Genomic DNA, 14,771 nt, shown 5'->3' with positions numbered 1-14,771 from the left:
CCCAGCCCCAAACACTATGGCAGCTCCCACTCACATGATGAATATTAATGTATCCGTATATAAGACCCCAAGGTATCTTGTTCTTACATCTGTGAATACAGCTGGAGTGGCCCCTGGGGGCCCGACCAGAAATAAACAGCAATATTACACGTATGAGATGGAACTTGTCTCAGTTACCCGGTGCCTAGGGGCACTAGATTGCAAGCTCCCCTGGGGAGAGACTGGGGTTAATGGAGCCAGGATAATAGTGAGCGCAGCGTGAAGCCCCTCGGCCCCGCGGCCCCCCCTCCGGCAGGGGAAGGATTGATGTCACTGGCTGCGCTCCCTTTCCCAATGAGACATTAGAGTTCCTAATCGAGTAAGTGCCCCCCCAGCCATTTCTGCTCAGTTGCCATAGAAACCGACATTGTAAGCTCTCAGTCAAGGCTTGACACGGTGCAGGTTTACAGGGGAATCTACAAGCCGCTCCGTTGGGGGGGGGGGGGATATTCTGAGCTCCAAGAACCAATTCTGTCTCAGGGATAAATGCATTTAGCCTAAATATCTGCCGCAGCTTCCCTGGTACTGGTTCTGCAAAGCCCAGTGGGCCGGGGGGGCATTGGCACCAGGGGGTCGCTCTGCCCATCGCCTCACCTCACTAATTGCCATTAGAATAATAAGATTGTAAGCTCATTGGGGCAGGGGCTGATGGGAATGGGATAGGGACCTTAGATTGTAAGCTCACTGGGGCAGGGGCTGATGGGAATGGGATAGGGACCTTAGATTGTAAGCTCACTGGGGCAGGGACTGATGGGAATGTGATAGGGACCTTAGATTGTAAGCTCACTGGGGCAGGGACTGATGGGAATGGGATAGGGACCTTAGATTGTAAACTCACTGGGGCAGGGACTGATGGGAATGGGATAGGGACCTTAGATTGTAAGCTCACTGGGGCAGGGACTGATGGGAATGGGATAGGGACCTTAGATTGTAAGCTCACTGGGGCAGGGACAGATGGGAATGGGATAGGGACCTTAGATTGTAAGCTCACTGGGGCAGGGACAGATGGGAATGTGATAGGGACCTTAGATTGTAAGCTCACTGGGGCAGGGGCTGATGGGAATGGGATAGGGACCTTAGATTGTAAGCTCACTGGGGCAGGGGCTGATGGGATTTGGGGGTAACAGGTTCAGGCACTGGGGGATTTGGGGGCAACAGATTCAAGCTCTGGGGGATTTGGGGGTAACAGATTCAGGCTCTGGGGGATTTGGGGGTAACAGATTCAGGCTCTGGGGGATTTGGGGGCAACAGATTCAGGCTCTGGGGGATTTGGGGGCAACAGATTCAGGCTCTGGGGGATTTGGGGGTAACAGATTCAGGCTCTGGGGGATTTGGGGGCAACAGATTCAGGCTCTGGGGGATTTGGGGGTAACAGATTCAGGCTCTGGGGGATTTGGGGGTAACAGATTCAGACTCTGGGGGATTTGGGGGCAACAGATTCAGGCTCTGGGGGATTTGGGGGCAACAGATTCAGGCTCTGGGGGATTTGGGGGTAACAGATTCAGGCTCTGGGGGGGGGGTGAGGGCCAGCACTGTATACAATGCAGCACCATAGTCATGTGACTCATGGACCCCCCCATAGTGAACAGCTTGGTTTGTTCCTATGTAGCCGCCCAACCAAACCCCCCCTCAGTGGTGTAAAAATATGGGGCAGAGAGGGTCCCATAAAACCATTAATATTGGGGTAACCCCCCCCCGTCAGCTCTTCTACCAATATGTGCGCAGAATGGGGGGTTTGTGAATTACAGGGGGACAACAGAATAATGCATACTGGGAAATTGTGAGAATTAAAGGGTAACTGTTCCCTTCCAGATAAACTGCGTGACGTTCCCGCACCCCGACACCCTGCCGGAGCAGCAGCTGCTGAAACCCGGGGAGTGGAGCTACTGCGACTACTTCTGGGTAAGGGAGGCCGCCGCCCCCATCTGGAGGGGGAGGGGCCTACAGGTTGTATAGAAATGGACCCCTGTGTCTCTGCACCCCTTTATTCTCATAGTGACCCCCAGTGTCTCGCTGTGCATCTCCCCCATCAGGGTTACTAAGGATTTTACCCTTTGTCCGAGTCTATACATTGTAGGACATTGGATTCCACTTGGGGAGGGGGGTAACTTTTTCCCAAAGTAAAGACCCCCCCTTGGTGGGTTTCCCATGGTCTGTCCCATAATTCCCATTTGCTCTGCGGTTTAATGAGGGAACCCAAAGGGTCGGTTCTATCAGAACCTGTTAAAGTGGGTCGGGGCGGAGGTGGGAGGAGCTCAGGGGAAGCCGCTATAATAGAATATAAATAAATGTAAGATTCCGGGGGTGGGGGCGCCGGTTCTGTGCCTGCAGGAAGCTAAGTTGGCCCATGGGCCAATCCTGCTGGCGGAACCAGAGAAGGGAGGAGTCTGAGTCACAACTGATCCCACGTGGGGGCGGGGTCTAACTCTGTCTGCCATTGGCCCCCAAAAACCCCAACGTAATGTTCTTATTCCTACAGTTTCCCCATTATCTATAGGGTAACAAAGCACCACCCCCCCCCCGAAAAAGCGGTTGCTATTGGAAACAAGACATTCCTGCAGTCATTGTACAAACAGTAACCATTTACTCACAATAACGACCCCTCCACTAATTACCCCCCCAACTGAATTGAACTGATCAAAGACACAGCCCATTGAGGATTAACCCCCCCGGGGTGTAGAACCCCTTAATCCTTCTTATTGCACCTCATTTCCAGCCCCCCCCCCCCCCGGCCCAGAGGTTCTGTAGGTTCTGTCGCTTTACGAATCCGTTTCGCTTTCAGGCCGACAAGAGAGATGCGCAGGGGAACAACGCCGTGACAGGGTTCGAGGACCTCCTCCAGAAACAGCTCAAGGGCAAACAAATGCAGAAAGAAATGGCCGAATTTATCCGAGAAAGGTAACGGGCCCCTGTACTAAGCACAATTCAGCAGGAACAGCCCCCTAAGTTTGCCCATAGCCTGTACAGAGAGATACCATAAAACTATGGCACATAGGGATTCCCCTGTACTAAGCACAATTCAGCAGGAACAGCCCCCTAAGTTTGCCCATAGCCTGTACAGAGAGATACCATAAAACTATGGCACATAGGGATTCCCCTGTACTAAGCACAATTCAGCAGGAACAGCCCCCTAAGTTTGCCCATAGCCTGTACAGAGAGATACCATAAAACTATGGCACATAGGGATTCCCCTGTACTAAGCACAATTCAGCAGGAACAGCCCAGCACTGACCTGGATCCCCTCTTTTCCACCCACAGGATAAGGATTGAAGAGGAATATGCAAAAAACCTGGCAAAACTTTCCCAGAGTTCCCTTGCCTGCCAGGAGGAAGGGTAAGTTCCCCCCGACACCCCGGTACTTGGGGGAAGACACAGGGGAACCAGAACCAGAGCCTTTTCCCTTGGTCCCTGCCCCAATAGAACTGATAATGTCCCAGAGTTCCATTCTATCGGGAGCCAATCACCTGCCTTTAGTATTATATATCCATTAACTCCTTCATTTCCCTGTTCCAGTAAGGCCACGGGATGGTGCAGTTATTCACAGTGTCTCCCTAACCCAGAGAGCTTGCAATCAGTATTCTGTACCTAAGGCTGAATAACCCAGGACCCCCCCCCCCAGTGTCTGCATGTGGTTTGAGTTTAAAGGGCAACTAACGCAAACAGATAAGGCAGGCCGACACCCCACATCAGTCTGGGCACCCTAGGGCCCCCCCAGAGCCCCCAACACCCCTCTCTGCAATTGGATAGAGAGAGTGACACATGGTTCGGGGCCATAGAATAAAACATGGGATTATGGGAATTCTCCCATCCTGGGTCCCACCTCTGGGCTCTAGGGATTGGCCAACCCCGGTTTATGGGGGTGTGTGGGGGGGGGGGAACTCGGCTGTGATAATCACAATTTTTTTCTGGCAGGACCCTGGGGGAGGCCTGGGCCCAAGTGAAGAAGAGTCTGGCGGATGAATCAGAAGTTCATCTTAAGTTTTCCTCTAAGGTACGGAACATTCTATCCTTCCCCTTTATACAGTGATTCCCTGTCCTTCCTGCTCCTGGGCTGCTCTCTTTCCCATGGTCAGGCAGGAACCTCCCCCTGGGTAAGTGAATCCAATCTCCCCCCAGTACTTACCCAGGTACAGAGCTCTGATTCTCTGTACTTCCTGCTCCTGGGCTGCTCTCTTTCCCATGGTCAGGCAGGAACCCCCCCCCCCCTGGGTAAGTGAATCCAATCTCCCCCCAGTACTTACCCAGGTACAGAGCTCTGATTCTCTGTACTTCCTGCTCCTGGGCTGCTCTCTTTCCCATGGTCAGGCAGGAACCTCCCCCTGGGTAAGTGAATCCAATCTCCCCCCAGTACTTACCCAGGTACAGAGCTCTGATTCTCTGTACTTCCTGCTCCTGGGCTGCTCTCTTTCCCATGGTCAGGCAGGAACCTCCCCCTGGGTAAGTGAATCCAATCTCCCCCCAGTGCTTACCCAGGTACAGAGCTCTGATTCTCTGTACTTCCTGCTCCTGGGCTGCTCTCTTTCCCATGGTCAGGCAGGAACCTCCCCCTGGGTAAGTGAATCCAATCTCCCCCAGTACTTACCCAGGTACAGAGCTCTGATTCTCTGTACTTCCTGCTCCTGGGCTGCTCTCTTTCCCATGGTCAGGCAGGAACCTCCCCCTGGGTAAGTGAATCCAATCTCCCCCAGTACTTACCCAGGTACAGAGCTCTGATTCCCTGTACTTCCTGCTCCTGGGCTGCTCTCTTTCCCATGGTCAGACAGGAACCTCCCCCTGGGTAAGTGAATCCAATCTCCCCCCAGTACTTACCCAGGTACAGAGCTCTGATTCTCTGTACTTCCTGCTCCTGGGCTGCTCTCTTTCCCATGGTCAGACAGGAACCTCCCCCCCTGGGTAAGTGAATCCAATCTCCCCCCAGTACTTACCCAGGTACAGAGCTCTGATTCCCTGTACTTCCTACTCCAGTTCTACCCCTTCTCCTGATTGGTGATTACCACTAGGGGGCGGGCCCATAGGAATGATCAGCCAGTTGATTAGACTGGCCCCTAATCCCATTGGGGGGTTTCCTTCTATGCTCTGGTGGTGCCACAATCAAGCCCGGTGCCTCATCCCTTTATTCGCTTTGTTGCCTCTCTTTGTACTTTTAAATAGCCATTTTCTAATTCCCTGGGAAACACTTGGCCGCCCCAATTCCGGGTACAAATCCGTCTCGTTCCTTGTTCCCCCAGTTACAGAGTGAGGTGGAGAAGCCTCTCCTGAGCTTCCGAGAGAACTTCAAGAAGGACATGAAGAAGTTCGACCATCACATCTCCGACCTGCGCAAACAGCTGGCGAGTCGCTACGCCGCCGTCGAGAAGGTGAGTAAAGCAAGTGCTTATGGGAGAAATCACCGGGGGGGGGGGGGATTCACTTACCCAGGGGGAGGTGCCTGCCTGACCATGGGAAAGAGAGCAGCCCAGGAGCAGGAAGTACAGAGAATCAGAGCTCTGTACCTGGGTAAGTACTGGGAAGAGATTGGATTCACTTACCCGGGGGGGGGAGGTTCCTGCCTGACCATGGGAAAGAGAGCAGCCCAGGAGCAGGAAGTACAGAGAATCAGAGCTCTGTACCTGGGTAAGTACTGGGGGGAGATTAGATTCACTTACCCAGGGGGAGGTTCCTGCCTGACCATGGGAAAGAGAGCAGCCCAGGAGCAGGAAGTACAGAGAATCAGAGCTCTGTACCTGGGTAAGTACTGGGGGAGATTGGATTCACTTACCCAGGGGGGGGTTCCTGCCTGACCATGGGAAGGAGAGCAGCCTAACGAGCGGTACCATTGCTCCCTGCAGGCCCGGAAAGGCTTGGCTGAGAGGCAGAAGGACCTTGAGGTGAAGACCCAACAGCTGGAGATCAAACTCAGTAACAAGACAGAGGAAGACATCAAGAAGGCGCGGAGAAAGTCAACACAAGCAGGTGAGTAGCCATTGGCACAGATACAGGGGGGGAGGGCCCACGGCTGGGAGGCCCCATAAGTACAGAATATGGAACATTATTGCCCCTCGGCATCACATCCCCTGCAGTTACAGACACACATTGTGCTACAGATAAATGGGAATCTGCTCCCCTACCCACAGGGATTTGTTAGGATCTGCCGCCCTCTGCTGGGCAAATACCGTATTTGCAACTCCCTCCGCTCACTTAAAGGGGAAGTTCATCTTTAAATTAAACTGTAAACACGATGTAGATTTTGATATTCTGAGAATTTGCAGTTGGTTTTCGTGTTTTATGGTTTTTCAGTTATTAAGCTTTGTGTTCAGCAACTCTCCGTTTGGTATTTTAGCAGCTGGTTGCTAGGATCTTATTTACCTTAGCAACCAGGCAGTGGGTTAAACGAGAGATGGGTATATGAATAGGGGAGGGGCTGAATAGAAAGATAAGGAATAAAGAGTAACAATAAAACTGGAGCCTCACAGAGCAATAGGGTTTGGCTGCCGGGGTCAGTGACCCCCATTTGAAAGAAGCAGAAGAGAAAGGCAAATGAAAAGTCTATAAAAAATCAATGAAGACCAATTGCAAAGTTGCTAGGAGTTGGGGCCTTCTGTAACATACTAACAGTTAACTTAAAGATGAACCGGCCCTTTAATGGACAGATCTGTATTCTGAACTGTGTGCAGTATTATAAGGGGCAAATTGTGCTGCAAATGGGGTAAATAATGTCAGGATTTGCCCCCAATCCCCCTGTCTTGCCACTAAAGGGATATGTTTCCCTGTAGGGGACGACCTGATGCGCTGCGTCGATCTGTACAACCAAGCGCAGTCCAAGTGGTTCGAGGAGATGGTCACGACCACCCTGGTAAGTTCCCCTTGGGGGCCCACCCCTGCATGTGTGCAACTCCCTGGCGCCCCCTGCAGCAGGAGGGTCGGCACTAACACTGGTCCAGGCTTCCTTATGGGACCAAACTGTCAATTATATCCTTATAAATGGTACTTAGTGATGTCATCGGTTATAATCGGAGCTTAGTGATGTCATTTCTGTCACATGAATAACTTGTATATTATCATATATAAAGTCCCCCCTGTTGTAAAATATAAGGATATTAGGATTCACCTTGGAGTTCTATGATCTGTATATAAGAATTCTGCTTTCGGCCTCGTCCCTTTATATGGCCATGGAACTCCTCTGTGACGTATAATATCCCTATATGTTACAATAGGGGGTACTTTATTCACTATATATTATAAGGAACTCCTCTGTGACGTATAATATCCCTATATGTTACAATAGGGGGTACTTTATTCACTATATATTATAAGGAACTCCTCTGTGACGTATAATATCCCTATATGTTACAATAGGGGGTACTTTATTCACTATATATTATAAGGAACTCCTCTGTGACGTATAATATCCCTATATGTTACAATAGGGGGCACTTTATTCACTATATATTATAAGGAACTCCTCTGTGACGTATAATATCCCTATATGTTACAATAGGGGGTACTTTATTCACTATATATTATAAGGAACTCCTCGGGGGCTTATAATATCCCTATATGTTACAATAGGGGGCACTTTATTCACTATATATTATAAGGAACTCCTCTGTGACTTATAATATCCCTATATGTTACAATAGGGGGCACTTTATTCACTATATATTATAAGGAACTCCTCGGGACTTATAATATCCCTATATGTTACAATAGGGGGCACTTTATTCACTATATATTATAAGGAACTCCTCGGGGGCTTATAATATCCCTATATGTTACAATAGGGGGCACTTTATTCACTATATATTATAAGGAACTCCTCGGGGGCTTATAATATCCCTATATGTTACAATAGGGGGTACTTTATTCACTATATATTATAAGGAACTCCTCGGGGGCTTATAATATCCCTATATGTTACAATAGGGGGCACTTTATTCACTATATATTATAAGGAACTCCTCGGGGACTTATAATATCCCTATATGTTACAGTAGGGGGCACTTTATTCACTATATATTATAAGGAACCCCTCGGGGGCTTATAATATCCCTATATGTTACAATAGGGGGTACTTTATTCACTATATATTATAAGGAACTCCTCGGGGACTTATAATATCCCTATATGTTACAGTAGGGGGCACTTTATTCACTATATATTATAAGGAACTCCTCGGGGGCTTATAATATCCCTATATGTTACAATAGGGGGCACTTTATTCACTATATATTATAAGGAACCCCTCGGGGGCTTATAATATCCCTATATGTTACAATAGGGGGCACTTTATTCACTATATATTATAAGGAACTCCTCGGGGGCTTATAATATCCCTATATGTTACAATAGGGGGCACTTTATTCACTATATATTATAAGGAACTCCTCGGGGCTTATAATATCCCTATATGTTACAATAGGGGGCACTTTATTCACTATATATTATAAGGAACTCCTCGGGGACTTATAATATCCCTATATGTTACAATAGGGGGCACTTTATTCACTATATATTATAAGGAACTCCTCGGGGGCTTATAATATCCCTATATGTTACAATAGGGGGCACTTTATTCACTATATATTATAAGGAACCCCTCGGGGGCTTATAATATCCCTATATGTTACAATAGGGGGCACTTTATTCACTATATATTATAAGGAACTCCTCAGGGGCTTATAATATCCCTATATGTTACAATAGGGGGTACTTTATTCACTATATATTATAAGGAACTCCTCTGTGACTTCTAATACCCCTATATGTTACAATAGGGGGCACTTTATTCACTATATATTATAAGGAACTCCTCGGGGGCTTATAATATCCCTATATGTTACAATAGGGGGCACTTTATTCACTATATATTATAAGGAACCCCTCGGGGGCTTATAATATCCCTGTATGTTACAATAGGGGGCACTTTAACTAGATTTAACTAGAAAGGGAATCCTCACCCAGAATGCCTTGCAGAAGGCCCTGCCCAATCCCGGTGCTGTATATACAGGATCCCTCACCTTATTATTGGCCCCTGTGCAGGAGCTTGAGAGACTGGAAGTGGAACGGGTGGAGATGATCCGGCAGCACCTTTGCCAGTACACGCAGCTCCGGCACGAAACCGACATGTTCAACCAAGGGGTAAGTGTCCTGCCCACCTACCCCAGCTGGGGTGTCATTAGCCAATCAGGAGAGTAGGATCTGGGGGTGCTACAGTCACCTGACTTTCTGTTCTTTTCCCTGTGCAGACGGTGGAACCGGTGGATCAGCTGCTCCAGAAAGTGGACCCGGGCAAAGACAGGGAATTGTGGGTAAAGGAGCACAAGTCGGGGGACATCCGGCCCGTGGATATGGAGATATAGACTGACCGGCACAACCGGGACATTGTACATTCCTGAACCCAAAAGCACCGCCCCAAGTGACTGGGCCTGGACCCGACATGGTACCGGGGCTGGAGGCGGTGCCGCTGGGGAACCCAATGGGTTTGGATAATAACAGCTCTAATGGACCCACTTACATTTAACCCCTGCCGCTATCACTCCGTACCAGGCTGGCACCGCCGGTTCTGACCCGAGGAAAAGCACAAGTCACAATGCAGCGAGATGGGACCAGCAGGGACTCGGCCATTGGGCGGCCAACTGGGGGCGCTGGAGAGAGGAAATAAAGGGAAAACCCAGTTTACTCAGCTCTAACTTATATACAGTGAGCCCGAGAATTGATTGCGCCCCATTGTCAGAAGGAAAAATGTGCCACAAGGGGGGCAAATCTTGTTCACTGAAACCTATAGATTTGTGTATGCATGCCTCTCATTCCTAAAGGGTTAACTGGGTATGAAGGGAGTCGCCCCACTAGGAACCTCCCCCTGGGTAAGTTAATCCAATTTCCCCCCAATACAGAGCAATAATTCTCTGTACTTCCTGCTTTTGGGCTGCTCTCTTTCCCATGGTCAGGCAGGAACCTCCCCCTGGGTAAGTGAATCCAATCTCCCCCCAGTACTTACCCAGGTACAGAGCTCTGATTCTCTGTACTTCCTGCTCCTGGGCTGCTCTCTTTCCCATGGTCAGGCAGGAACCCCCCCCCCCGGGTAAGTGAATCCAATCTCCCCCCAGTACTTACCCAGGTACAGAGCTCTGATTCTCTGTACTTCCTGCTCCTGGGCTGCTCTCTTTCCCATGGTCAGGCAGGAACCGCCCCCTGGCTGCCCATGGGAAAGAGAGCAGCCCAGGTAGAGAGAATCAGAGCTCTGTCCCTGGGTCATTACTGGGATTCACTTACACAGGGTTTGGATCCCTAGTGGGGCTGATGGGTAATGGTGTGACCAATGGAAGATGCCAAATACACAGGGGCAGGGGGTGCAAGTGCTCTGGGGCCCCCAATGGAGAGCTACATGGCTATGGGCAGAAAGCACTGAAGCCCAATGAAGAGCTGCCCGGCTTGTGACTGGGAAACCAATGATACGGGGGCAAGAGGGGCCCATTGGGAGGCAGCAAGTTTTGCCCCTGGGCCTGTAAACCTTTAGTTACACCACTGCCAATAGAAAAGGTCTGAGTAATTACTGCTAATTAGCTTGTTACAGAGCTGCTCGAAAGCAACCAATCATATCAACTAGGCAAGCTCCGCCCAACATTCCTCAGAGCACAACATTTATATTGGCTTTCGGCACAAACCGGATAATATGTTGGATTTATTGCACTTTCCCTTTACTGCCTCCAGAGGGCGGCGTGGGGCGATTGGGGCCCCCATAGAGCAACCTCCCACCCAGCAGAACATAAAAAGGACCAAACAAGTGGGTTGGGGGGGGAGATAGAGGGGTAATTACATAGGTGGGTTGGGGGGGGAGATAGAGGGGTAATTACATAGGTGGGTTGGGGGGGGAATAGAGGGGTAATTACATGTGGGAGGGGGGGGAATAGAGGGGTAATTACATGTGGGAGGGGGGGGAATAGAGGGGTAATTACATGTGGGAGGGGGGGGAATAGAGGGGTCATTACATGTGGGAGGGGGTATTACAGTCTGTACAATAGCATTTTCTAAGAACTTGTATATAGGGAACGACCCCGCGGGTCTCATCCGCCACAGACAGACATTCTACTGAATAGGCCCCGCCCCCACGGTGCCTCTGTAGTCGCCCTCAGCGCATGTCCAGCCAATCATTGGCCGTTATCTGCCTCCCTGTGTCGCTATCTGATCCCTCCCCCCCCCCCCCAATATTCCCCTGCTGAGCCGCAGACTGCAACGGATTTAAGACCTTAAAAGCAATAAAAAGAACCAAACGTCCTAAGGGGAAAAGAGCTTGCACTCACCCGCTACCATCTTAGTATGAAAGGGTATTATGGGCCCTAAGGCTTATTATGGGGGGGGGGCACAGTCAATGAATACAGGAAAAGCCTTCAGTGTTATCCGAACCCAAACTACCCCCCAGTCACCCCCGTACCCCTACATTTTGGGGATACAGAAGACCCCCCCCCCCCTTTATTTGTTGAGTATTTTTCCCTCTTGTGAATCCTGAATGAGAATCAGACACTTGTAATATATGAAATGCAAGAAATCCCCCATGTACTGTATATATAAATATATATATAAATATGTGTCTCTAAGTGCGTCCCCCCCCCCCGGCTTGCCCCGCCCCCCAGGCTTGCCCCGCCCCCCCTTGTATATTGTAAAGGCAAAGAATAAAGTAAGAAATGCAGAGTATATAAATACTAATTTAACTAAATAAACTTGATAATGGAACTGTAATGTCTCTGTAGGTGACTTGGACTTTGAATGGTTTAGTTGCCCTTTAATCTAGAGATTTAGTAGGAAAAACCCACTGGAAATAAGTTACAGATTCATTGTTTCGCTGTTAATTGGAGGTGACCTACTTTAAAGAGAGAGCCAATCAGAGAGTAGGAAATGGGTGAACAATCCAATTAGAGCAGAGCATTCTCTTTCCATAGGGGAGAACATAATGGCTGACAGAATGGGGAGTAGAACTCATCGGAGGGAGATAACTGAAGAGACAAATAAAGGGCACGGTTACTCTACGGTTGTAGAGCAGTATAAAATTTTTTTGGTAACTCAGAGGTTAAAATCAGGGGTTAAGATTGTGGGCAAGTAACCTGCTCAGTGCTCCCAGCTGCCCAAAGTTCCCTTACACACCTCTGTAACAGCCAGTTTTATTGGGTCTCCCTGATCAAGCCATAAAGTAACCCTTGCAGCAGTACCGTATCTGGCCTGTAGGTGTCACTAACCCTTGCAGCAGTACCGTATCTGGCCTGTAGGTGTCACTAACCCTTGCAGCAGTACCGTATCTGGCCTGTAGGTGTCGCTAACCCTTGCAGCAGTACCGTATCTGGCCTGTAGGTGTCACCAACCCTTGTAGCAGTACTGTATCTGGCCTGTAGGTGTCACTAACCCTTGCAGCAGTACCGTATCTGGCCTGTAGGTGTCACCAACCCTTGCAGCAGTACTGTATCTGGCCTGTAGGTGTCACCAACCCTTGCAGCAGTACTGTATCTGGCCTGTAGGTGTCACTAACCCTTGCAGCAGTACTGTATCTGGCCTGTAGGTGTCACCAACCCTTGCAGCAGTACTATTTCTGGCCTGTAGGCAAACTTAGGGGGCTGTTCCTGCTGAATTGTGCTTAGTACAGGGGAATCCCTATGTGCCATAGTTTTATGGTATCTCTCTGTACAGGCTATGAGCAAACTTAGGGGGCTGTTCCTGCTGAATTGTGCTTAGTAGAGGGGAATCCCTATGTGCCTTAGTTTTATGGTATCTCTCTGTACAGGCTATGGGCAAACTTAGGGGGCTGTTCCTGCTGAATTGTGCTTAGTACAGGGGAATCCCTATGTGCCATAGTTTTATGGTATCTCTCTGTACAGGCTATGAGCAAACTTAGGGGGCTGTTCCTGCTGAATTGTGCTTAGTACAGGGGAATCCCTATGTGCCATAGTTTTATGGTATCTCTCTGTACAGGCTATGAGCAAACTTAGGGGCTGTTCCTGCTGAATTGTGCTTAGTACAGGGGAATCCCTATGTGCCATAGTTTTATGGTATCTCTCTGTACAGGCTATGAGCAAACTTAGGGGCTGTTCCTGCTGAATTGTGCTTAGTACAGGGGAATCCCTATGTGCCATAGTTTTATGGTATCTCTCTGTACAGGCTATGGGCAAACTTAGGGGGCTGTTCCTGCTGAATTGTGCTTAGTACAGGGGAATCCCTATGTGCCATAGTTTTATGGTATGTCTCTGTACAGGCTATGGGCAAACTTAGGGGCTGTTCCTGCTGAATTGTGCTTAGTACAGGGGAATCCCTATGTGCCATAGTTTTATGGTATGTCTCTGTACAGGCTATGAGCAAACTTAGGGGGCTGTTCCTGCTGAATTGTGCTTAGTACAGGGGAATCCCTATGTGCCATAGTTTTATGGTATGTCTCTGTACAGGCTATGGGCAAACTTAGGGGGCTGTTCCTGCTGAATTGTGCTTAGTACAGGGGAATCCCTATGTGCCATAGTTTTATGGTATCTCTCTGTACAGGCTATGAGCAAACTTAGGGGGCTGTTCCTGCTGAATTGTGCTTAGTACAGGGGAATCCCTATGCTGCCCCCAGAATGAATACGTAACCAACAGACAGTTTATATCATATTAAGTGACCTATTAAAGAATCTCCCCAAACTGGAATATATATATCAGTAAATATTGCCCTTTTATATCCTTTCCCTTGAGCCGCCATTTTGTGATGGGCTGTGTGCTCCCTCAGAGATCAGCTGACAGGAAGTGATGCAGCTCTAACTGTAACAGGAAGTAGTGTGGGAGCAAAAAGGAAATGACCTTTGATTTGAGGCAGGGTAGGGGGTCAAATACCTCCAACTCTAACCTTGGGGAGATGGTTATGGGCTGGGAACTGGGGGGAGAAAAGACTAAACGCTGGGGAGGGAAACCCCCCAAACACCTCAGGGGGCCCCGCAGTGAGCTCAGCGACGTGTAACAGCGAATCAGTAGAACGAAGAAAGACTCCAAGTCCCAGAATGCATCACTTCACAACGGAACAAGGTGAGGGAGGGGTTGCAGGACACTGTGAGCCTAGGGAGGGGCGGGGAAATGGTCCCAGTGGGCATCGTGTGTAAAAACCTTGGCAACCAATCGAAATGTTGCATTCACTGTTCTACCTGCAGCTAGCTGGAAAAAGCAAATCGCTGATTGGTTGCTATGGGTAACTGCCCAAACAGGCAAATTTTCCCAGTGTTGCTAAATGAGCCCCACTATGTGACATCTCTGGCACTGTCTCCTTCCCAACACGTTTCTGCCAATTCCCCTCTCCTGCCCCAGTTATATGAACCCCCCCCTATGCACCCCCCCTTCCTGCAATGACTCCCCCATTGGGTGCTACAGGAGTCCTGTATCAGGTAGAGCAATAGATTGTAATGCCGCCCCCCATGGGCAGGACAGAGGAGGCCGTAATACCCCTCCCTGGTGTGCTTTTCCCCTAATACGAGCACCAACCCGGGGTATAAGGTAAGTGATTACAATCTATGGGGGGGGGGGTGCCTAACATTTTCACCCCCCAGTGATTTTACCTTTCCTTTATATCATGTTAAAATGAAGACTGTACCAGTGCATCAGCAGTTAGGCTGACCTGATAGGTAACTGAAGCCGCTCTTTGCTGTGATTGGCTCTCCCCCTCCTACTGTGCTTCTGGCAGGGACCGTTAGGACACGCCCACCCCTCATGTGAAACCCAGACAGGGACCTGAGAGGATCTATAGGGAGCTC

At 49.3% G+C, this 14,771-nt stretch overlaps 1 protein-coding gene across 2 annotated transcripts in view; it reads left to right on the top strand.

Annotated features, from left to right (window-relative positions):
• The window catches only part of gas7 (growth arrest specific 7), an 81,432-nt gene extending 71,719 nt beyond the window's left edge, over positions 1–9,713 (top strand). The window contains exons 6-14 of one of the 2 annotated variants that reach the window (XM_031893978.1): positions 1,852–1,941; positions 2,822–2,937; positions 3,298–3,372; positions 3,952–4,030; positions 5,268–5,396; positions 5,868–5,991; positions 6,792–6,871; positions 9,058–9,156; positions 9,264–9,713. In XM_031893978.1, coding sequence (XP_031749838.1) covers positions 1,852–1,941; positions 2,822–2,937; positions 3,298–3,372; positions 3,952–4,030; positions 5,268–5,396; positions 5,868–5,991; positions 6,792–6,871; positions 9,058–9,156; positions 9,264–9,377 — 906 coding nt within the window. In that variant the 3' untranslated portion in view covers positions 9,378–9,713. 2 annotated transcript variants of the gene reach the window in all.
• The last annotated feature ends 5,058 nt before the right edge of the window (positions 9,714–14,771 follow it).

This window comes from Xenopus tropicalis, chromosome 10 (assembly GCF_000004195.4).
Source record: "Xenopus tropicalis strain Nigerian chromosome 10, UCB_Xtro_10.0, whole genome shotgun sequence".
NCBI classification, from domain to species: Eukaryota; Metazoa; Chordata; class Amphibia; order Anura; family Pipidae; genus Xenopus; species Xenopus tropicalis.
Note: the sequence above shows the minus strand (reverse complement) of the source record. Positions and strands in the feature narration are given on the sequence as shown.